Source organism: Leptosomus discolor, chromosome 6 (genome assembly GCF_034619465.1).
Source record: "Leptosomus discolor isolate bLepDis1 chromosome 6, bLepDis1.hap2, whole genome shotgun sequence".
NCBI classification, from domain to species: Eukaryota; Metazoa; Chordata; class Aves; order Leptosomiformes; family Leptosomidae; genus Leptosomus; species Leptosomus discolor.
The window spans coordinates 18,894,588-18,920,571 of NC_141396.1; the positions used below are offsets into that span (position 1 = coordinate 18,894,588).

Consider the following 25,984-nt stretch of genomic DNA (forward strand, 5'->3'; position numbering starts at 1 on the left):
TTGTAATCGGTCATTATGAACTTGGGTTTTTTTTAGAGAGCAGAAATTGTATTTGCTCCCTCTGTGAAATGAGAGTTTATTGATATAAAAAAAGTGAAGTAAAAGATAGATATGGAGTGTGCCTCCATTATGTGTGCAAAAAAATCTCTAATGATATTTTGTGAAGCAATGCAAATAAACAAACTCCTTTTCCTGGGAAGGAAGAAGAGTACAGAATATATTACTATGGCTGTTTATATATTTAAGTAATTCTTGAAAAATTACTGTTCGGAGAACCCATTCTAAACTTATCTAGTCAGAAGACTCAGACTCACTGGTTTGGAATCATTGTGTTGATGTTTCAGGCTTCCCACACAGTCTTATAAAGCTTGGCTTCTTCCTTCTTAGGAAAAGTTTTTGTTTGTTTTTTTTTTTTTCAAGGGGCATCACTGTTAAGATATTATAAAACTACCATGAATATTTTGTAATAGTGGATAAAACATGCATACTCCCAAATACATGCATTTTCCCAGAGGAATGAAAATTTTTTTGTAACCTCGGACATTTAGTTTCACAATGCAGTGAGCTCAGATAAATTGTATCTTCTAGCAAGAGGAATATGAAGAAAAATGCTGACCCACGTGGGTTTTACGTGATCATTATACATTATTTCTTGTGGCAGTAGGGTCTCGATGCCCCAGTGAAGGCCTCAAACCCCTCTATACTGCGGACTCTAATATGGAGGCAAAACAGAGCCACATCCTGCCCAGATGATCTTTTTATTTGAAGTTTTGACAAGACTGCAGGTGACTGAAGCAGGCGTTTGGATGTCAGGAAGCAGGCATGTTTTGGCAGGTAGCTTCACAATCTCAGGATCCTCAGTTACCAGCTATCTAGCTAATACCAGATATAGAGATATGCAAAAAGACTCCAACTAAAAGGAGTATTAGGTTGTAATATAAAGTAGTTAGGATATAGTCTACTGCTGAATAAATGAACTAACAGTTTAACAGAACAAGAACAACAAGTTGTCTTGCTTTTGCACAGCCCAGTCCATGAGTTAAAGGTGAAACCTAATAAATTTTTTATTTGTTTTGTTTTAGAACGTCAAGCGTGCACATCAATGGCTGGCTCCAGCGTCCTTCCCTCCAACGTGGCTGGTATCAGCAAGGAGCTGATCGAACTGCAGCACCTCATCCAGTTCCCGGAGGAGGTTGCCAGCATTCTGACTGAGCAGGAGCAGGAGCTCTACCGGAAAGTCTTACCCATTGACTACCTCTGCTTTTTAACCAGGGATTTGGGTAATGTGGAATGTCAAAGCAAGCTGCCATCTATTAAAGCTTCCATATCTGCTACTATTCTTTCTTCCCCCAGTAGTGAACATAATGCTATAGAAGATCTTGTGACAAGGTTTAATGAGGTAAGACAAAACTTTTAAATTACTTTTCACAAGGGTTATTACCTGATTTGTGGGTTAGTTATTTCCTTTATCTCTCAGAGCTCAATTTAGCTGTAATGACAAATTTTTAAAACCTGAGTTAAGATGACCAGGGGATTTAGCTAAATAACTTCCACTGAATTTAATAGGAGCTATGTGACCGATTTGCTCGGTGAGTTTGGAAAACTGCAACCTAAGTTTTTCTTGCACATTGTAAAGTAAACAGAAAGAAAAAAAATAGACTTATATTTCTTTGTATTTATACTGACAATATGGGATATACTTTCAGTCAGTTTATTTTGTTCAGGAGCTGGGGTTTTATTTATTTGTTTTTTTTTTTTTGTAGACTAAGCATGATCTTAGGAGTCAGCACAGAAGTATTATAAACTAGAAGTTTCTGTATTCTGTATAATATAACTGCACTAATCTGCACTGTTTGTTTATTTGTTTAATCACTGTGTGGGTCTTGAATGTTGTTATACACAGAAGTGTCGTATTTGGTATGAAACATTTCCATAAGCCAAATTGTGAGTTCTTTACTAAGGTTTTACTTTATTATTAATAAGATGGTCATCTGATGAGTTTAATAGAAAATTGATCAAGGATTGAGAAAACTGTAAAAACAATCCACCCCAAAAACCCAACCCAAAGCAAAACAAAAAACCCTGCTAAATAAAACCTCAGATTTTAGCTCCAGAAAAATGGAACAATTTCTTTCTTCCCTTTTTTGAGTGAACCATACACAGTGTTAGTAGTTTCTAGACTCATAGAAGTGGAATAAAATGAAGATAGTCTTGACTCACACTCCTTTAGTTTCTATCCCCTGCATTCTTATGCTTTAACAAGAGATGAAAGTGGTGCAGGTATCAAAAAGACAGCACAAAATTAAGTAGATAGATCAGAATATCTACTAACCCACAGTGAAGTTGCTACTTCCTGGGCAAATAAGAATCAGGGACTGAATATTTAGCATGTTTTGAAGTGTTCCTGTGTATTGCATGTTATTGAGATTTAGGAACTAAAATAATGTAAATATGTTTGCTTCTCTCACCTAATTCTATTAGGGGAACATAAATAAAACTACATAAATACAAGTTGCAACTACAATATTCAGTCTTTAGACAGAGCCTAAAAATTGTTTAAATTAGCTCTAGTTACTGTATTGAGGAAAACACTGTGGCTGGTGCCTAGTTGGAGAGGAATCTAGCTGCTGACCCAGCCAGGGCCCTCCTTCCTCTGGTGTTTCTTTTACGATGGTCACCATAGTGAGGGCAGTGGGGAAAAAGGTGAAGTGGTCAAGCTCCAGTATGACCTGGTGAGGCACAATGCCAGAGCATTTGTTAGGTCATTTTGCAGTTAGCTGTACAAATTAGATTGATCATCATATGTTCTGATGCTGGACGGTCACGGGATTGAAGAGCAAGTAGGTGGTGAGAAAGTCTTATCAGAAATTACTGAGACTATTTCATATCGATGAGAATTTTAACGTTTTGGTAAAAATAGGCAACATTAACTTTTAGTGTTAGAGGTTTGTGACTGTGCAATCTTGGTAGGCTAGCATTATTTCTTTGGTAATGCTCCAGGATGATTTTTCATATAATTTGATTTAATTCCTGATTATCTGGTGCATAGATTATATAATATTTAATGCAATGGATTATTTTAAATATAATCTGGAATAACTTTGTTTTAAACATAGGTGTTACCTGTTTTAATAGAGTTATTGTACAGTATTTACTGCTTGTAATAAATTACTGGTTTGCTATCTGCTTTATTTTATGGTGGAATATATCAGTTGCCATAGCCAATCACAAGCGTGAACTTTCAAAATGTCTTTGTTTATAAATGGCAAGAAAATTCTTGTGCAGAGAGTCATGCTTTTGTTGGCAAAAGTCAGTGAGCACTTGCTGATTTTTTTGGCATTGCTTATAGAAATACTGAAGTGTATTTATAATGTGGGAGCCAGAATGACTTTTAGGATGACAGACTTCTAATAAATAATGGGAAAAAAAATAATCTCATGCCATTGTTCTGTTCAATGAGCACTTATTGTGTATAGAGGATTTTCCATAAAGCAATATGATTATTAGTAGTATTTCTGGCACTTACAACATATTAATGAGGAACACTTTATAACTCTTGTTTAAATTTACCGTCAATAATTGCTGATTTGTGAAATAAAGGAACTTCTCCATTTAATAGACAAAATACTGATGTTTTCGTGGAAGCTTAGATTGAATGAGGGCTGCAGGGGTATTATAAAGTAATAAGCCCAATGAAGATTAAAATACTTTCAAACTATTAAAATATCTTTTAAAAAGAGAGTTTAAGTGAAATGTAGGGAAAAAATTTGTTCTTATTGAGGTAATTTTTGCTAGTATTATTTACTGTTTAAATTCCAGCAACTCCCAGAACCCTCCATTTATTATCAAAGTTGCAAACTCCCATTGACTGCAGAGTGCAAGATTGAGCAATAGATGCTGGGAAACATCACATGGTTCACTTACACTTTAAATAGGTTTGCCGTTACAAAACTGTTGTTTTCTAGATGCGAATGATTTAAATATTGTTACTGGTGAGATACATAGAGTATGGATATCTTCTAATCATTTGCTTAAACCTTTCTATTTACTGTTTGTTAGTGTTGCTTAATATGGATTACAGTATTTGGACCTCAATGGGGTCTAAAAGGTGTAGGAAAGACTTACATAGGAGAAAGCCCCCACAGTGAGTGGTCAGCCTTAAGTGTTTGGTCAGGAGGACTTTGTGTTGAAGTGGGGTGTATGAGCTCGTGTTCCTTGCCGAAGGCTGAATAGGCTTTTGGCCAGCTAGACATTAGCCAGTATCTTAGTTACCGAGTGCCAATGCAAAAAATAAATAGTGATAGGTGGTATAAATTTAAGTTGTGAGCCTTGCCTGATTTTTTTTTTTTTTTTTTTTTTTTAATTTAAATAGGAGTTCTACTCCTGCTTTAAAGGCAAGATAACCAACTTATATATTTAGGGGAGCTCCTTTTTTAGTGGCTTTGTGGCCAGGTTTCCACAGCCTGCTTGCACCTTGCCTGAAGAGCTACACGATTTGTTTTTAACCTGGAACAATCTGAACATAGCAGTCATAATGCCAGTGTCTGCTCGGGGTGTCAGTGGACTGAGTCCTCTATATTATGGAAGAGGTGCAATTCGTTTACCTCTGGGAGCTGTGATAACTGCTCACCTTGCCCTCTTTTGCATGGCTTTAGTGAGTGCTTTGACCTTAAATTCAGGTGTACTGCAAGGAACTCTACTGCAGATGGAGATACCTTTAGTTGTCACAGATACTGGATGAAAATTATAACTGAGTGGCTTTTGTTTCTGATATATGAAGTTTTTCAAAAAATAAACAATGAAGATTGGAGAAATAGATTACCTTTATTAATATTCACAAAAGATGGAAATTATAGCACTGTAGATCCTCTTCATGTATGCATTTTTTCGCTGTCAAGAATGATAGCAAAAAAAATTGTAGAAGTGTAAATAGTGTAGAGACATGAAAGATGGATAACATGGATTAAAGCTACTGTCAAGCACTCCATGAATAATAGCACAAACATGCAATTGGCAAATCCTGCACTGCTGAGGCTCAGAAACAGAAACTGCCTTTGCTTAAGAGAGTGTGATTATGGCTTAGACCTGACATACAGTTACTAGAGATGATTCAGGCATTATGTAGCTCCCTGTGTCTTTTCTTGTTGCAGGTTTCCAAGTATCAGTTTATTACCTACTGTGTTAATCAAGGTGGCTGCAATGACAAGGAACTTGAACACCCAATGACTTGTTTCAAAAATATATTGTGAGAAATGTCAGTCATGAATGAACTGCTTGAATCCCACAAAATGGGGTGGAATATGTTCTCGGGTTGTATTCGTTTGCATTTTAAAAGTTTTGGGTCATTCCGCCTCTCAAGGCTGTACAGAAATTCACAGGGAAACAAAATATTCACAGGAAAATAAGAATCTTATAATCTGTTAATGTTGCAGTTTGTCTGCAGGATTTACTCTCTCTGATGGAGTTTTCAAACAGATAGAAGTTCATATGATGTATAGCCCTGTCACTAGTAATTTGTAACATTTACATATATAGACATGTTTTTCTGGTTTTTCTTCCCTGGAGATGTATAGAACGATGATAGTCATGGTGGAGATTGCCACTGAAGTTTAAGTAACTTCTATAGTGCTGCTATAGAAAGCCTGGTCACAGCTGTTTAAGAAATAGTTCATAAAACTAAAGTTAAATTAAAAAATAATCAAAGAATTGGAGCACTTTTCAACATGTGGAGTAGATGCAGTAGACTTGAAAAAGGGAAAGTTAAAAATGGTGGATAACCGCAGAAGGATGAGAGGTGCAGGCGAAAGGTATTACTGAATCACTATGGTGATATACTACACTGCAGAAAGAATCCAGATACTATGTAATAATTATCAGGTCTTTAATGTGGAGGAGAACAGAACTGAGAGAAATTATACCATGCTCCTAATGGATTTGAAATACACGTATTTCAGCATTAATGAAAATAAATAGCTAGATTGGTCTGCTTAAGAAGAAATGCATCTGACTTGTTCTGCAATTAGCAAGGTGCTAATTCCTGTGTAAAGAACAGATCCAATCAATCACTTTGTTGGGGGTGATATAATAGTGTGGCATCAAACACTGAAATCCAAACCAGGAATTTTGTTGGATTTAGAAAAAAGGAGAGAAAGTTATATTATGTTCACCTGCATCTACAGTTCTTCTGGGCAGTGCTTAGGCATCTAAATGGGGCTGAACTTGGAACTTGGTTTTTCAGAAATGCTCTTTTACAATACTATGCTTGAAACGCAGCTTTTTTTGGTTGTTCCTTAATCCTGAAGTTTAGATCAGATTTAACAAACATGCAAAGTCCAAGGAGAGGTTAAACTTTTTCCTTTTAGTAATTTAACTGCTATGCTTTTAGACTCCAGATATGTTCCTAAATGTTTGTTGATCCAGTGGTTATCCTGATTTTCTAGGATGGCAGTTGGTGATCTTAGCTGTCATAAAATTTCTGTGTTTTGGCCTCTTGTCTCTGTACTGTATAGAAAACATTACAAAATTCTTTGCAATATTTCAGAAGACGTTTAAAGGAGAAACTGAAAATGTGGAAAGTAATTTTGTTTTTTACTTAATGTGTTGTAGGAAAATTGGACAGTAGAATGAATGGATCCTGTTGTTTTTTCTCTCACTTTCTTCTTGCAACAGCCTGAGGTTTCAAATGATCTCAGGGAAAAGGAATGACATTTCAGTTCCTTTAAAATATTTGACCTGAAATTCTGTTTGTCTTGTACCTCTTCTTCCTGTGGGTTGTTTGTTTCCTTACCTGTTTAGTATCTGTAGTTCTGTTGCTTCTTTATAAATGTTTTGAAGAAAACATTGATTCAGATACTCTGAACGCATTTCGTTCAAATTTTCAACAGCAGGTGACTAAATGAGATTTTTATGAAATAAGTTTGGTAGAATAATCTAAGTTTGTTCCCATTCTGGTTTTGTTGCCAGAAGACAGTAAGGAAAGCCTTCTCTAAAACAATGGACTTTTCCTGTATTTTTAGAAATTGTAGAGCTCCAAACTTGGAAGTCTTGCAGTGTAGGAATTAACATCTCTAAATCTTTTTCAGGTAGCGAAGAATCTTTGTGTATATTTTAAGGTTGTATAGTATCCCTATATAAATAAGGGGATTTTTATTACTAAGCCAGATATATTTGAGAAAACACTGTGGGTCTGTTACATGTGCCAGTTTATAGCATGTAACTTTGATGCAATAATTAATTCAGATTTACAGGAGTGGAAGAAGCAAATCCACCTGTAGATATTTCACATATTCTTAAATGCTTTAGCTTTTTAGCACTAGAAGAATTTAAAGCTATATTGTAGCCTATGCCATATATACAGAGATAATTAGAAGGTATTTTGCTATTTGGTTATTTATCATAAAGATTTTGGGCTACACGCATTCAGTATCATGAACCATAAATAAAGCCCATAGTCTTTAAAAGTTTGATTAAAGCTGCTGCTATATGATAATGGAGACTGGGGCACAACATGTACTCATCAGTGAGACACAGCTGATATTTCATTTACTTCTAATAATATCAAATTGATCATACAGTCTTGTCAGAGCAAGAAAGTGGATCAAGCTAAAGACAGATATTCTTTCATGTTACCAAATGTAATTAAAAGCTGATTCTGAATTAGTGGCTAGTGTGGGAGGAGGGGAGTGAAATGTAGTAACATCTAGCTTTGCAAAACTGTTGGCTTTTGGATTCTCTTAAGACTGTACACATAATGATAGTTGTAATACATTCTTCTGCTCTGATAGAGCACTGACTACCAGAAGTTTAGCTTTCATCGATGTGTAGTTGTGGGAGGAAACTGTTCTGCAGAGTTAGCAGAGCCCTGGTAGCTGGGAAGAGATTAGGAAAATGGTACCTAAGTGTGTTTTAGGACCCTGAGAACTGTAACAACATACTTCTTTCCATTTCTCCTTGTTGCCTACTGTGCCTTTCTCTTCTTCATTTAATTCTTTTCTCTGATGCCTGTATGGTGTTATGAGTTCACTCTGCTTCTTTACCTTGCATGCTATGTGGCCCTTACTCGGTATCATACCTTTATGGTATGCTGCAATCTTCCTTGGCACCTGTTTATTTTACCCTCCCAGACTCTTGCACATTTATGATTTTTACTCCCAGACACTTTTCTGCTTCTTGCCAGCAAAGCAACCACAGAAACACAAGTTCAACGTACATATTGTAAACATTTATGTTTGCGTAAACATTTTAAATAATTTCAAGCATTCCTTTATATAAACATGAAAAGTGTCTCTTGTAACTTGATCTTTCTGGCCACAGCTTCAAGTAACAGAAAAGTAATAAAAACTTAAAACAAAATGAAGCATTTAATTTTCCATGCTGAGACGTGCATATAAAACAATTGTGATGTCTTAGATTGAAAGTTGCACCAGATTGAAGGATCGTCAAACAGCTGTCTGAACATAGTCCAACTATGGAGCTGAAAATGCAAAAGAAGAAGTTCAATACATAAGATGATTTTTTTTTTTTTTTTTTTTAAGATTGATTTGTGAAAAAATAAGCTAAGACGATAATAACATTTTCACTGTTCCAGTATAGTACTGCTACTGGGGTGGATTCATCATTCACTAAGTCATTCTTCTATTCAGTGAAGTTAATTAAAAATACAGCTATTTAGGACACCAATTGTTGATAGTTTTATTTTAATGGTTTAAATTGGTCAGTTTTCTTCATTGTTCAATCAAAACAGAAATTTAAACCGTCACTAGCAAAACAGAGGCGTATCGTTATACTGAAATAATGGAATGTAAATAAATATTGCGCTCTGTCTCTTAGTTCAGCATTTTTTTGTAATGCCTAAATGGGTTTGCATGATACTTTTTAAAAGATTGTGTTTGTACAAATATCAAACTGTTTCCAGTCCTTGTTTGGAATAGTGTTTAATCAGATTTAAATTGGTAAATGTTTTTTGTAATAGATTATATAATTTCACCAAGCATGTAAAGTGAACCATCTGTTCATAAGTTATGCAATTTTAAAAACGCATCTGAAAATTATGTTGCATGTTATACGAAAAAGCCCCAAAATTTTAATAATGAAACTTCAGTGAAACCCAGGTAAAATAAACCAGTTCTGTGTTATATACTGTGATCCTTATATTCATCAGTATGCACTGATGGGTTTGTGCAGAGTTAGCAACGCAAAGGAACTCATTGTAGCCAGCTATTAGTCCTACTGCTGCATATGGCTAGTGTTTTAAAAATACTCATAAATATGAATCTGCTTCTTGTAGTTTTATAAGAATAATATCCCTCAACAACACCTTTATTTTGTGGAAAGACTTTGTAAAGTGAAAAGTGGATTTAATTTTTTTTTTAAAGAGGGAGAAATCAGAGTACACTGATATACTAAGAATTCTGCTTTTAAACAAAGTAATGTATGTTTTTCCCTTTTGCCATAAATATGGCATGGTATCTCATGAGGGTTATTTTTTTACATGTTTTTTTTATGTTGTTCAGATTTTACTTACGTTTCTTGATTTTATCAAACCTATATAATTATATATATTATATATATATATATATAAATAATTAAAGCTAGAATGGCTTGGTTAAATGGGTTACAGGTTGTCATGCTTATCCTTTGGATGCCTGAAAAAACTTCTTGTTTTGCATTCAGATACTTCTCATACACACACTGTATTTCATCAGTATTGAAATTGCTTGCTTTCTTGCTCCAGTATCGGGAGTAGTTAAATCAGCTACAGTTTATTATAGAAAGTTGTCCATGGTTAATTTTGATATGTTAGATGTTAGAGAAGTGTACTGTAATCTTACTTCGTGGTAAGCCAAAAAGATTTTATTTTACTTGCTAGCAGTGGTAAGTGTTAAGCTTCAGGTAGGCAGTTGTGTTTGCTAATTTCACCTCTGAAAGCTGCATCTCTCAAGTATTATGAAGTTCCTAAAAAATGCAATATAAAAATAGAAGACATCATTTCTTCCACGTAGCATCACCCACTGAAGTATGTAGCTCGGGAATTGCTGTAAAAGCCTTATAAACTTAAGAGCTGGGGACATGAGTTTAAAGCAGTAAAAATGACAAAACACTGGGCTTCACAGGTGGAGATTCTTCATAGTTTACTCCCTCAATACCGCCTTTTCATTTACATACTGATAAAAGATAAGCAATAAATTAGTTCTCATAAAAAAGTAATCACAAGAATATATTCTCTAGCAGTTATATAAAGGATAGTAAATAATTATATATATATTAATTATTATAATCCTGAGTATTAGAAGACTAACAGAAAATGAGTAAAGTAAATCCATGGCAAATTTAGGGATACAGTTAATAATGCAACATGCATTAAGTGCTGTTCCATTCAGTGTACCAGGTAGAGCAGGATTCCTGTAGAGTAAATAGTAAACAGTCCTGTAGTTTACACTTGTAATGACTTTAAGGTCATGTGCCTAGCAACATCATGGATGTCTCTTTTATGTCCTTCATATTTTATTAGTAAAAGCAGCTGAGCATCAGTAGTAAGCTATATCCTGCCCCTGAAAAATTGGGAGATTTTTTCCTGCATATAGACATGGCTTTAAATCAGTGGTAGTTCAGTATTAGGTAATAAAAAACATAGGCTTGTATTTTTTTTAATATATAGATTTCTCATATTTAAAAGTTTAGGGTGGGTTTGCTTATTTTTTATTAATAAAATGCTGTAAGTTTTAAAAAATATATTCCTACTATTAATTCTGACAGTTGAAATATAGGAACTTTTCTGTGCTAATTGCCTTTTAAAAAAAATGCAGATGAAAAGGGATGTGAAAATGAGAACAACAATCTGTGGAGCCTTCTGGGAATGTGATGTCCTGAAAAAGGAAGGTTTGTCTATCCTAAGTAAGGGTCTATTATTGCTATGGTCATGAAAAATTCCAAGTTGAAACATCAAATGAGGCTCAGTCATTGACTTGAAAATATTCACAGTATGTTTGAAGATTAACGCTAAGTTACAATATGCCTTTCCCAAATGCATTGGCAATACCTAATTTGAATTTATTTGAAAACTTTGATCAAAAAAATATAAGCCTCAAAACCTTTTAAAAAAGTTTATTGAAAATAATAAATTTTAGTGTGGTTAGAATAGTAAGAGGTGATATAAAAAGATCATTTCAAAAAACCCAAAACTGTCCAGATCTTTTTGTACTACTGTGCTTGAGATCGTTGCTCAGCTACAGTTTCCACTGCCCAGACATCTGATGCAGATCCTATGTGCTCAGACTCTGATCTGAAGGAGGCTCCTATACCTCTGCAAATTTCCAGATAAGGCTACCTTACAATATATTTGAAATTAATTTGGCACAATGTTGTCAGTGCTTCTCTGGATTAGGGCACCAGAAAATATTTCAGTCTTAACTTAGTATCTATTTGATTTGATGTTGCTTGTTTGCTACTTAATATTAGTATGCAGTAATCCTGAAGGACACTCATTTTTATGCATCTGAATGAAAAGACAAATGTTTTGATAACAACAAATGTTTTAATGGATCATGTTTTAACTTGTGACTTTCCTTGTGTCTTGTAATCATGTGAATTACAGTAATGAAGCCAGGATACTTTTTCTCACACTTTTCACTCATCAGCAGTGCGGCGGTAGTCTAATTATAGGGTTGCTGTGATGATTTCTGTTCTGAAGGAAGTTTAAAATGAGTTACATAAACAGAACTATGCAAGTTCAGTGTGAAAAAAAGTAAACTGAGGAAATGATGATCAATATGTTGATATGTAGATTGTGATCTGAAGTTAAAGTGATATCTAACACAAAAACTTGGTCCAAAAAGCATCGATGCTGATTCTGAGGAATGTATTTTGATCTTCTTGGCAAGCCTACTGCTGCGCGCTCTTTTTGCTGGGGCATGCTGTCTGTGGTCCCGGAGCTAGCTGGTTCAGGCATCGCCTGAGCTGCGAAGCCCTCATGCTGCTGTAGTCATAGCCTGGTAACTAGGCAGCTGGCTACCTGATGGTACTTCATCCTGGGGTTAGGTGCTCCTCAGGTGTGATGCAGCTGGGGAGGTAGCTCTGCAAGCCAACCAAGAATGAACTGCTGGAAGAGGAGGTGTCGTTCTGTATCCAAGTGGCTGAAGTGTCTGGAAGTCAGAGCCTGCCAGGATGGAGCTTCCCTTTGCTCTCTTCCCTCTGCTAGAAAGCCCCATTTGGAGGTAGAGATCACATCTGGTTTAGGTGACAGAGAAACTGTGCCACTCCAAAACACTGTCTGTGCTACTTGCTTGCTGAAGTGGAAGAAACAGGGTTTTGAATTCAACTTCCAGGTGAATTCCATAGTCACCAAGAAATAAGTACATATACAGAGTTGTTCTCTGCTTTTCATGTGAGGTGCATCTGGCTCAGGTGTACACAGACAGCATCTGAGGTATCCCACTTCTGAACTTACAATTGAATGAAGATCTTGAAAAGTTTGTTATTTCTTGAATACTATCACTGCAGAGGAAGCTTATGCATCCCAGGCAACAAAAATGTAGTATATGCATTATCAGGTATTTTGGGGATCCAGTGGCAGCTATACAGTCATTTGAGAATGTCAGTGATTCCTGTGGAGGCATACCTTTGAGGATATCCTTTGGACTCACTTATTTATCAATAAATCACAAAATTCAAGTGTATGTTTACTGAGTATTGTTTATGAATGTATGTTTTAATTAATATACTTAAGTTTCCTCTAAGCTGTCATACCTGATTTTTCCTGAAGACCGCAGTCCTTTCAACATATCTGCATTTCCGTGTTGTTTGTACATCATTCATTTTAGCTGTGGACATTATCAGTAATCATCTCAAATTAATGCCGTACCCAAGCTGTTCCAGCATGCATTTATTGAAGAGCTTTAGAATGTTGTTCATCATGATAAAATTCTTGGGTCCATCAGTTCAATCTACCTTGGCAGAATAAAATCTTCAGGGAGTTCAGAGCTGGGGAGTTACCACAGTCAGCTGAGGTTCAGCTTTGATTTTCTGCTCCTTTAAAGCCTGTTAATTCAACCAGATCTCCCACCTTCAAAACTATAAGAAAAATCCGCCATGGCATTTTAAGTGGATAACTGATAGTTCTGCTTATTAATTCTGTTTGTTTCCTAGCTGGGCTCCAGGACCACATTTAATTTTAAGGAAATGCCCCCACAGCTCTGTTATCTGACTGAATTCTCTTCCCTTTCCAGCTGTCTTCACTAAAAAACTAGTAGAAAAGCTGTTACAGATGTAGGGCACAGCACTCAGCTAAAAACCTCACTGAATGAAAGGAGATGACCTTTGTTCACAGCTCCTTTCCTCTGCTCCCTCCTTTCAGACAGTGCTGTTGCATTTTAATCATCTCTGGTTTACTCTGACTGATGAAACCTTCCAGGAAATCAGTTTTGGGGTACCAGGCTATTATGCTTTTTGAGAAGCCCTTAATGTCCCTTTCTGGGGACTGTATGATACCATCAGATTAATCAACTAATAGTCTCTGAATAATTTATAGAAAAACTTTATGGAGACCTGATGTTATTCAGAACTACCAGAAAGGTCAATTTATACTCCTGGCTACTATCTGTATGTGATTGAAGTATCCCAGCTTGCCTCTCTCACTTTTCATGATGTCTAGGAAAAAGGAAATCACCAAAGTTTCTAAAGCAGGCATGTTCATTATTTTTCAGGATGCTTGGTTCTGTCCCCTGATTCTGCCCAATCCATTATATCTGCCTTTGCCCATTCTGTTTTAAAAATTAGAGATTCAGACACTTTAATTTTTCTTCTTGTTTAGTGAAAGATTTTTTTAAATGTTTTCTACTCTTCCTCTAAGTGTATTCTTGTTCTGCAAGAAGAGTGAGCATAAGCTTCATGGGAGACTGCTGCCTTCTACACCCTTATTCTGCTTTTCCGTATACGTATGTCATCTCGAGGCTGTAAAGGCTTGTTCACGCTGACTTTTATCATTTTTTGTTTGCTTTTACAGAATGTTTGTAAGAGTTCATCATATCTGTTTATAGCAGTCCTAAACTTTCTATTAAATCAAATTGCAACTGTCCTAGTTTCAAGGTTCCTTCTTGTTGGGGAGTCGGAATTCAATTGCCTTTTTAGACCTTCTTTATCAATTTTGTTACGGTTTTCTCCTGACCATTACGTCTTTACTACCTTTGATTAAAACAGATCTGTTTAAAATTATATTATTCTTTAAAATGTTTAAAAACATATTAATCAAACTGTCTTTACCACACTTGGTATTTCATTTCAGACAAATACTATATTCTTTTTTTGCGAGATTGCATGTTTAGCATTTGCAATCCCTAAAGAGTCATTTCTGGAAAATGGGACTAATATCCAAAAATAATATGTAGTTTTATTCCAGCATACACAAACAAGTCTATGCCAACCTTGAATCATAGGTTTAACTGTTTTGTTTCACAATTTCTGATTTTTATTTTAATGCATTTATTTTATTTTTATTCTAGCTTTGTCCTTGTTTGACCCTGTGTCATGCTGTGCTCTGGGTTTGTTTTTTTTTTAATTTTTTCCATACCTTCATGCTTTTCAGGTATGCACTTCTTTGTTGATTCAGTTTTTATATTTTAGGAATAACCAACTGAGCACTTCAAATAAAATTTCAGCTAAATTCAAATTCTCCTTGAGAGCTGGTGCAGCCATTAGATATATCTTGTATAGGGCAGCCAATATTAATAGATGGTTGGTTTTTGGGTTTTTTTTTTTTTTGTATTGTGGCCTCTACAGGGACAGTGCATTAAGGCTGTGCTTGGGAAGGCTTCTTGAGCATGTTTACATGTATGACATTGGACTCTGGTACTTGTTCTGCCTTTGTTGAAAACTCTGTACCTGTTATCTGCTCCTAATCTTTTCTATTGTTACATGGTAGTTATAAAAAAGTACAGTAATTGCTGAAACAGTGGTTAACCTGTTTTCTTTCGATTAGCACTAGACTTGAAATGGGTTTCTTCCAGCTCTTGCCTTCCATACCTAAGTTGTTCGATGAGGGCTAGGGCAGGTGGATAACAGGTTCGTTATCCCCTGATCTTCACATCCCATTAGAGTATCCCCATCCCTGTGGTATGCACTCCTGAGTATGTCCTCACCTCATTTCTTCAGGAATTCAGTCTTAAAAATGTCATTTTTCTGTATAGACGTCCATTGCATATATTGTAGCTATGGCTTGTCTTCTCATCTGCACATTTCTTATTTATTTTTCTTGATTGATTTGGGTATCAGAAAGATTAAATAGTAACTTAGATTTTTCATATTCTTTGATTGTTCTCCCTCAGGAGTGAGAGGCTCAGAACAATGTGTCTATATAGACTTGCATAAATGGAAGCCCTATATATTTTCAGTGGTGGTTTTTTTTTTCCTGTTAGTACTAATACATTTACAATTTATTTCACATGCTTGGTTTTTTAAATAAAAGTTTATGCCCCCTGAGGGGTGAACTAACATTTTCTAATTTTTATAAGCCTCTCCTCACACTGGTATTGTCTGTAAACACTTGAGTCCTTCAGGACCAAAGAATTGAACTCAGTGTCAGTAAACAAATCATGTTTATTGCTTTCTAAGGGTTTACACAATGACAAAAAGCAAGCCTCCAGGGAATAATATTGTAAAAAGGAACAGTTGATTTAAATTAGGTTTCCATGTGAAATATAGCTATTTTTTATGGATGTTGTGGGAACATAAAATGGAAAGAAAATCTGCACATTGATAAAATGAAGGTCTGATTTTTATTTGTTTAAATACAAATAGAATCATGTACTAAGTTAATTTCTGATTCTGGCATTAATTAATCGCCAAACAGAAGTTGGTAGTATGGTCCTACTTAGGAAGGTGGGAGGGTTTTGTTTAGTTCGTTTGTGATCTTGCAAATAGATAATGTGAGAATTATTTTAAATGTTCACTGCATATAGGAATCAGCAAATTTGTACATTAAGAAAAGCTACAATTGTAGTTGTGAAATTAAGCAAAAATAAAAATTCCAATTTATCAACTTTCACCGTCCATGTTGTAAGAACAAGGGTTATTCAGTGTCAGGCTGAGATTTGTAAGCTAAGTTAATGAAACTTACACTGCAGATCTCTCTGGCAGCTTTAGAAATCAATGCTGTCTTAAGTGTCCTGAATGCATATTCAGAATATCTTATATTAAGATACAGTAGTTTTTAATTTAATATGAGTATTTCTAGAATAGTTAATGATTTAACTGTTGTAACATGAGTATGTCTGTGTGTAAGGTGTGTTTGCAATGCATATGTGATTTAGCCATGAGTGTACGAGTAGAATTTTGACTGATGGAAGGAAGCAAAAAAACCTGATGCTATCCATCAAGTATGCATGAATGCTTCAAGTGACATTACTTTGATTGACTGTACTGTCCATTTTATTTTACAAGGTGAGCTCATGGGTTACCTGGCTGATCCTGACTGCTGGTTCTATGGAGGAGAAACGAGAAGTCTTCTCATATTTAGTACATGTGGCAAAATGCTGCTGGAATATGGGCAACTACAATGCTGTAATGGAATTTCTGGCAGGGCTAAGGTACTGGCAACTCTTTTTTTAAATGGCTTTTCAGTGATAGATTACACTGCAGCTTCTGTTAAGCAGATGTCTCTGGAGAACGATGGACTAAACAGAAATCCATGGCTAAATCACAACATCTCACCCTGTGACTTTCTAGTAATCCCTTTTGGAAGAATGAAGTATGCTAAAAGCTGGGTCTTTTTCAAAATGCTCTGGAGACACTATCGGTTTTCCTGGTACATGCTAAGTATGTTACATTAGAAAACCTATGTTTTTTAAAATGTGAAAAGAAGATGGGAAAGCAGTTGCAGTTTATCTAATTAACTGAAACTAGTATAACTTGGAGTTGGATTTTCTAGAACACAAGTGAAACATAATCGTGATAATGTCCTAGAGGGGTCAGTCTTAAATTTTAGAAAAAACCCCCAACAAAGTAAAACAACCAAAAACCAAACGAACAGCTAAACCTCTTTTTTTAACCCCTCCAATTCACTTACACTGACTGATGTTGGGATCTCATGCTGTCGTGGTCTTACATAGCCAAACCTGCAGTATCTCCAGGAGAAAGGCAGAGTATGGGGTTAAAGACAGTTTGTTGCTAGCTTTCCTACAGAACTGCAGGTTCACACAGGCCAGTGAGCGGGAAAGCAGTGCCTTTGCATGAGCAGTTCAGAGGGCAGCAAATTGGACTGAACAGGGAAGAGTTAAGATCAGATTTCCTATCTCTTAGCTTTGACCCTCCTTTTATATAGTCTTTGTGTAACAAAGCTTTAAAGTGTTTGTGCTGTCGCTCTTTGTGGTTTAGTAAGGATTCTTGTTGAGCCATTTATTTACGTTTTTGGTGTATAAAACATGTTTGAAAAACTCATAGGCATAGGGAGTCTTTTTGAGCAGAATGCATCCACGGTCTCCAAACCATGTAGGTTGTGAGGGAAAATGCAAAGCCAGTTAAGGGCTTAACTTTGTCTCTAATGCGTCTACACAGCACAAGGGAGAGAGAGGAGAGGAGAAGGCTAGTGCTGATTCGCAGTGTTTCCAGGGCAGGGACAGAAAGTGGGGTTAAGGGTGTTCTACTGTTAGTGTTTCTGCAGACCTCTTGGTTTGTCTGAGCCCAGGGGTGGGTAGAAAGGCCATATCATTGCATAGACGTAGAGCTCAGAAGTTGAGAGAACTCCAGGTGGCACTTGCAGTCCTCAGGGAGCATCAGGAGCTATTTCTGTTTGAAATCAAATATTCTTTTCATCTACAGCACTGCCTTGATGCCTAAGAGAATATGATTCTGACTAACTTGTTTTCAGGAAAATAAACAATTTACTTTGTGAGTGAAATGTGGGAAAAAAAAAAAAAACAATGTAAATGATTTTAAATAACTTTAATTAAAAAACCCAAATTTTTGCTAATTTTATGGATTGTTCATAATGCAACTAAAGGAATTTGTAGTAAACCGTCTGGTTTATCTTTGTGCCATTTCCTTACTCTTTTCTTATTTCTTCCCAGACCCTTAGAAATTTAAGGCAATGACACAATGAAACTCTTAGAAAGCCTGCTTGCATGTCTTATGCAGCTGGACTTTTATTAAAATGTCAAATGTTATTCCATTAGGATCAGACTGCTTGTTTCTCATTTTTGGTTTTGTTCTTTAATAATTCAAAGGGGGGAAAATGGTCCACTAACCAGAATATTCATAATCATGACCTTGATTTCATTCATTCAGTAATGATGATAATTTCCTCTATTACATATATGCTGTGGATGTTGAACTTGAATGTAAACTTCTTTTAATTTTTTTTAATAAAAAATTTTTTCTTTTTGCAATAGGTCAAGAAAAGTTTTAAAAATGTGGCAATTTATGGACCAGTCTGATATTGAAACCATGAGAAGTCTGAAAGATGCTATGGCACAACATGAGTCATCATCTGAATACAGGAAAGTGGTCAACCGGGCACTCAATATTCCAGGCTGTAAAGTTGTTCCTTTCTGTGGTGTATTTTTAAAAGAGCTTTGTGAAGTTTTGGATGGAGCATCAAGCCTCATCGGACTCTGTCCACGCTATAACTCCCAGGATGAAACATTAGAGGTAAATGAGATTGGTATTCTAAGAGGTTATGTTCATAGCCATCCAGTGCTTTGTTTTATATTATTTTATAGTATTTATTATTTTATACAAAGACATCATCAAATTAAAGTTTTCTAAACCAGACAGTTACCAGACTGATCAGTTACATGGACCTCAATTTAATTCCCTTAGTTACTGTAGCAATTTAGATTTGGTTGTTTTTACCTAGTTCAGTATTGCAGTACTGAGAAATTAATGTCAATACCAAAGGATCATGTTTATTCTTTGGATAAAGTAAGTATGTAAATCCTTAAAGATGTAACTATTTTCTGTTAAGTACTCTGACCTTCCACTTAACTCGCTGGGAATTGGAAGGTTTTCAGTTCCTTAAAAGTTGAATTCAGAAGTTATGTGAGAAAAGAAACAATTCCAATGAGTTTTATCATTTTGATTTTAAAAGAAAAATGCCCCTGTTACATGAAAACATTAAGAGTGAGGCTTTTAAAAAGTTTTCAGGAGTTATTGTCATTTATGTTATTTGATTTATGCAGTGATTTGGTCCATTTAGGATTGGAAGAAGGTAAAAAATCCCATTAGAAGTTAATTGGAAATATATGCTAAATATTCTTAATTGTTGTAAAAATCTTTCCAGTGAGAAGTAGATGACACAATATTCTATTTATTACTATACTAATCTTTTAGGTATCTTTAGTTTGTTTCAGATTACAGTGGACAAGATAACTTCATGCAACGAGTAGGCCAAGATGGTTTAAATAATCCAGAAAAAGAATCAACAGCAAACAGTATCTTTCAAACTATTCGGAGCTGCAATCGCAGTTTGGAATCTGAAGAGGGTGAAGATAATTGTAGTGAAGGGAGCGATTCAAGAAAAAACTCTTTAAAGGACAAAACCCGGTACCAGTAAGTCTCATTTTATTTTCGATTGTTCCCTGTATATTTCATGGTTTTAGTCTTTGATTTCCGTTTACCAAGGCTCACTTTTAGTAATAAGGGCGACTTTAACATCTTCCCTTGTATTTATCATTTTCTAGTTCAGAACTTTTCTCCCCCTGCAGTTACACTAAGTATCAGATACTCAAATGCTTGGAAACTCTCTGTATAGTTATATTTTTCCCTCATGATGTTATTACTTCCTTTCACGAGAAGGGTTAATCCTTTTTGTCTTACACATAGAGCTTTAAAAATCCACAGTTACGATTACAATTTTGATCTGTGGTGACAGGAATAGCACCAGGACATATCTGTTATCAGAGCTCAGAACATTATATTCTGCATGCTTGGGCAGCGTTCTGCCTCCTTCAAAATAAAGGTTATTTATTATCCTTCAAAAGACCTCTTCTTTTAAGGACATGTACATTTGAGACCTTTAAGTTATGTCCAGAAAACACTTGTAAGTCAGTACACATTTTGAATTCTCAGGTTGCTGTAGTCCTGCTGCTTTACATAGAAGTTTGCTTAATTGTCCCCCATGTAAAAAAAAAAGCCCACTGTTTGGTAATCTCAGATTTTCACTTCAAAGACTGTTATATTCTGTACTGTTCACCAGCAAGAAATACGGTAAATGTAAAGTTTTAAGACATCACTCGATCTTCTAGAACATTGCTTTGCAGTGCAGTTGCAGCCCATATAGACATAGGTGGGTCACCTTTAAACTAAATAACCGTGTTAGAATAACTTCAAATTAAGTAACAGAACCATACTGTTCAGAGGTGAAGCACTGTAAAATTACATGAGGGCTTACATAAAAGAGCTTGCTTAGGTCACTGCTTGATTTATTTTATTGATAATGTGTATCAGAAATATCCATATGCTCAGAAGTATCCAACATATTTCAGCTGCTTACACATAAAATCTAATAAGTGACTGCCTGAGAAGGAACTACCATCTTCCTGTTTTAAATGCATTTATTTCATTAACATGAAATTCTAAATTCCATTTCAAATAAATAATCATTATTTCCTGAAAGAATGGTTTCTAATAGAATTATTCACATCTGGCTTTAGTGGCTTCTGGGAAGTAGAGCAGTAGATTAAACCAAGAAAGTCAGGCCCACTTTTCTGTCCATTTATGTTGTTTCTTGACTTACTTCAGTTCAAATACTTTCTTTCAGGAATTATTTTTATTAATTAATATGCTTTAAAATCAGCTTGCAACTCACAGTTCAAATGGAGAATGAGCTAGGGAAATCAACATTTCACTTGGCTGAGCAAAGTAGAATTTAAATATAAAATAACAGTATGGAGAAAATTAATTTCTTTTTGTTATGTGTTTATGAAATCAGTTCTTGATAAATTAGTTATTTATGCTTTATATTTAAATATAATCTAATAATTTCTACTCTAATTAAAGTAGGAGTTAAATGGGAGGTGGGGGAAGCTAATATGACACTGAAATGAAAATTTAAATGAACAGAACTACAGACAGGTGATTAAAGTTATGTTTACTGATTCAGGCTACTCAGTTACGAGTATCTGTAGTTCTGGTGCAGTAAGTACTGATTGTAATAGTATGATGACTTGTAGAAAAAGTACTTCTGAAGGTATTAATTTAGCTCAAGTGCCTCATAGACTTTGGAAATTCCTTATTCACCTGCCATCTCTTTCCTGGGCATTCAGAGAGCTGGGTGAGGCACAGGAGCAAATTGCTGCGGAGGCAGTTGTCCCTGTTGTATGGTGGCTGCCACGTGTGGTATATTTTAATGCTATGAACAACTAAAGTGTTCTGAGGAAGAAACTTAGGTCTCTTTCTTGTGAGACTGAAGTCATATTTGCATACGGTATTATAAAATCCAAATTATATAATAATTATGTATTGCCTGATAACTGTAGAATTGTGGTCATAAAGGCAGAAGAATACACTGTATAACATGCTTTCCATTACTTTAAAATTGCAAGGAAGTTGTTCGATTAGTTTGCCTTTTACTTTGGTTTTGGATTAGTGTTGTGCAACATGAACCCACCAATGCTGACAGGTTAGTTTGATTTGAAGAAAGTGAAAGGCATATAATAGAATCAGTGGGTAGTGGGTGTAATTCCCTAGTTGTGTTAGCAAGTAAACTCTATCAGTCATTGACCTGTCTAATTACCCTGAATTTTTGTACATGCCAGATAAATATCAAACTTTAATCTTTATTACAACTCTGTCTTGACAGTTCTTAAATAAATAAAGGTAGGTAGGAAAAGACAAAAAGTTTCAAGTTTGAAATGCAGTTTTTATTAGGTCATTTGATTAACAATTCTATATAAGATACTCTATACTTTGATGCATTGCTTTATTAGCCCGATCTCATCTTCACTTTTAAACTTTCCTGATTACAGTAAATACCTTTTAAAATAATAGGGGAAAACCAAGTTTTTTCCTTTTCATATCCCATGCAGTTTTTCCTCTCTAAAACAGCAATCTGTTTTAATGTTTCCTTTATCCTTTCTTTTCATTTCCTTGCATCTCAGTGAAGCACATGTAAAGAAAGCTTCTGATTCCAACCAAGTTCTGTAAGTGTGTTCTCAATAACTGGTAGCTGTGTTGCTTTTGGCAGCTGATGTCAGAGGTTATGTTTCTGTATATGATTACATGTGTGTGCTTGACTCACCTGCTTCTTGTACATTTTAATCTGCAGCATGCCAGTTCTATCAAATAAGGCATAAACAAAGCTCTGCCATTTCTGTCTCCCCTATTCCTGACTCCTCCAGCCGTGCCCAGCTAGTCTCAGAATACGTTTTCTAGAATTTTTGCGGAGGCTTACTTGATTGTTTTGAGGGCATGGGAGAGAAAGAGTTGCTTTAGTTGTTTGTTTAATTTTAAAATCTTAATCTTGTATAACACAGATAAATATTTTACTGTACGTGTGTCTGGTAAGACTCTGGTAAGACAGTTTATACCAGCTCAGTTATAATGCATGACCTTTATTTTTAGGAAAATTTCTTAGGGAAATAGAGCTACAGTTAAGGCTGATACAATTATTCTGCCTTTGTCAGTCCCCTCAGCACAAGCGATAAATCCTCAGCCTGTTGGCCACTTTCTGCTAAATTTGGCAGGGAGGTAGAGAACTCACTGATTAATAAATTCATAGAAGAATCATTAGAATTGATGTATGAAATAAGGGAAAAAATTAAATTAATTAGTGCCCTGGGTAGAGAAGAGTTGGAGGAAGAGCTAATGGTTGTCTGTGCTGTTTAGCTTAGGGAGAATAGTATATGTGGCTTGTTCCAAGTCATGACATGAATTGTCTTTGCTCGGCTGGTAGGACATGGGCAGGAGCTGAGAGTACTGGGGTGATATGAAGGGGAAACACTGAGGGTATTAGGACAAGATACCTTGAAGAATATGCAGAGGAATCTGGTTTGGATTTTGTTGGTTGGATATCCTTAGGAAAATCTGCTTCATTAGTTCTGCTGTACATGGAACTGTTTTATGTTCATTAAAGCAGTATCAAAGTATTGAACGTTTGTGGATTCATACATGTTAAAAGCTTCTGCAGGGAAAAAATTTTAGTTAAACTACCTCATTTATTAGTTCAGTATTGTTGCTCTGTATCTGCTGTTTCTAATTATGGTAAAATATTTCAAAAATTTCGGTTGCTGCATACAAGTTTAATGTTAATATTTTGCTTAAGTAAAATTAAACTTTCTAATGGAAAGTATCTGATAAAATTCTTGCTGCATTCTTATGAGGAAGGTATGTATTTTAACCACTTTCCAAGTGTTAATCAGAGAATTATATAATGTGAAAGGTCTGCACATTAAATCAGTAATAGAATCAATAGTAGAACAGAGATTAGAAGTCCTGTCTTCAATCCACTAGATCCTGCTAACAGTTTCCACATATGGTACTTGATATTTCAGCTGAAGCACTCTTATGCTGTGGATTTAGAAACTGGAATCACTTGGCTTTAAGATCCAAATGGTCTTGTAAATGTAGTGTTTGGAAAGTTCTAAGAAAATATAATTGTATTGTTATAGGAGTTATAATTAATTGTAGCAGCATCTATTAATTCATTCAAAATTGCAGCAACATAAATTGTAATACTGTAAAAACTACAGATGTTCCTGTAAGTCCAAATTATATAGTGATGATAGTATTCTCTTTATTTAAACTATAGCAGAAAAATTATTCAATCGTGACATAAATCAGTACATGTATCCCTAAATATAAGTCTCTCATCTTTGTTCATGTACAGATTTATAATTGGAGATCTCTCAGATTCTGAAAGTGATATATTTGAGCAGCTGAAGGAGTGGGACACAACTTCAACAGAAGAGCAACAAAAAGCTTTCTGCCATGGGATAGAACTCATTCCCTGGTACGTGTTATCTATCAGGGCTGATGTCCATCAGTTCATGCAACAAGGGGCAACCGTCATTCATTACGACCAGGAGACCCATCTCTCAGCACGTTGCTTTCTTCAACTTCAGCCTGACAATAGTACTTTGACTTGGACAAAACCCACAACGGTTTGCCCTGCAAATGCTAGGGCAAAACTGAGTGTGCTGGGTAATACTGCTGAGCTTGGTAAATACCAGTTTCTTAGTAATACTGGGCTGGTGGAAGGTTTTTTGGACTTGTTTTCAGCCAAGGCTGTATATATGGGACACTCTGGCATTGATATGCACACTGTGTGTGTTCAAAATAAACTTTGCAATATGTCCCTTGAAGAAAATGGTATAACACTACTTTATGGACTTCAGACTACTGATAATAAGTTGCTGCACTTTGTTGCCCCAAAATATACTGCCAGAATGCTGTATGATGGATTGCTGGAATTGACTAAAGCTGTAAGAAAAATGAGGAGATTCCCTGATCAAAGACTACAGTGGCTACGGAAACAGTATGTTGGCCTTTACCAGGTAAAAGATGCTGTGATTTTGTGTAAGAAAAGTTCAAAGATGTCAACAACTTAAATGTGATGCAATTTGTTTCTGTTGTAAGTGAAGATTAAAGATGAGCACCAAATCTCCAACTTCATAACATAGCTTAAGTCACCGAGATCTGATTGCCCACATAATGTTCTGTCAAACCTTGCATATTTTCAATACACCAAAGTTAAATCTTTTTTTATTATGAATCTCTTTGTATGTTTGGAGTTTTGGAATCAGTATTTTATTAAAGAAAAAGCCATGACTGTACTTGAAAAGGGTGCTGACATACTGAGTGATGAGACTTAGGGCCAAAAAACCCCACAAAATAGCCAACAAAATAGCCCTTTGGTATTCATGCAGTAATTAAAAATCGCCTCCTTTTGATGTTTTGTCTTTCATGGGTTCCTTAGAGATGTCTGTATTATTGCTTAAGAACATGTCTGTTCTTATTCTCTTTGTTTTGTTAACTCTGTGAATTTTCATAGGAGGATGGAAGGTTTGAAGGCCCAGCCTTGGCTCAGGCTGTTGAACTGTTTGGAGGCAGACGATGGAGTGCAAGAAACACAAGCACAGGAACTCTCACCAAAAGCACCGAGAAACCTAGTGTACAGAGGAACAACACTCTGGGAATAAGCACAACTAAGAAAAAGAAGAAAGTACTCATGAGGGTAGAATATTTTATTATTCATGTATTTTGTGGCTTTTCTGGCTGATTTGTTTCCTTCCTACTGTTATTGTGTAGCTAACTGTACTCTGAACCAGAGGAAAGAAGTTAGATGATAATTTTAAAGCTTTATTGCAGTTTCAGGTTTGGGGCTTAGTGTTTTCCAGTAGTTTGAGTTTCTTTTCTCATGCTTGAAGCATTCTCAGGACATGTGGGCACTGGGGCTAGCAGAAGGGGACAGAATCTTGTTGAGACCTTTAGGTGCTACCTCAGTATAAAGGTAAAATATTGGTAACAATAAAAATATTAACGTGCAATGTGTTGTTTGGAGGCTGGTGTCAGTTTCTTTGCTCCTTTTTGTTTTCATGTTCCCAAAAGATCACCACAGTTATTCTGCCTCAGGTTAGCACGCAGTTTTAGCTTACATGGGTGACAGGAACACTGGACTTCATCTGGCAGTCTCCTCTCTTTTCCTGGATTCAATCACTTTCAGCAGTAGCCAGGAGAGAGGAAAACGCAGGAACTAGCAGCTCTGTGCTATCCTCGTGTTCTAGTGGGCAGGTAGGGGAGATCCTCAGATGACAAGATCCATCCTCTTTAGGGCTCCTGTGCACCAGCAGAGTAGTGTAAAAGCATTTTAGGGAGGGAGGCGCGATCACTGTTGTCTTCTAAGTACTGTCAAACACTGAGGTAACGGTCCCGCGCTTCACTATGTATCCTGTTTGTCTCTTTTCTACTGGTGTTGGCCATACAGGAGTCTGTTTCATATGGAATAGCTGATTTGTCTCATGGTTTTGTTGCAGATTGCACTGATAAAGAATGGGAATAG

The 25,984-nt window shown here is 35.7% G+C and overlaps 1 protein-coding gene across 2 annotated transcripts in view; it reads left to right on the forward strand.

Annotated features, from left to right (window-relative positions):
• PLCE1 (phospholipase C epsilon 1) overlaps window positions 1-25,984 on the forward strand; it is a 134,331-nt gene that overhangs the window by 75,435 nt on the left and 32,912 nt on the right. Inside the window, exons 3-9 of one of the 2 annotated variants that reach the window (XM_086466398.1) lie at window positions 1,083-1,399; window positions 16,432-16,577; window positions 18,378-18,636; window positions 19,328-19,536; window positions 22,086-22,127; window positions 23,813-24,479; window positions 24,977-25,159. In XM_086466398.1, coding sequence (XP_086322524.1) covers window positions 1,083-1,399; window positions 16,432-16,577; window positions 18,378-18,636; window positions 19,328-19,536; window positions 22,086-22,127; window positions 23,813-24,479; window positions 24,977-25,159 — 1,823 coding nt within the window. The remainder of the gene's footprint in view (window positions 1-1,082; window positions 1,400-16,431; window positions 16,578-18,377; window positions 18,637-19,327; window positions 19,537-22,085; window positions 22,128-23,812; window positions 24,480-24,976; window positions 25,160-25,984) is intronic. The other variant, XM_009954846.1, reaches the window with a different exon arrangement.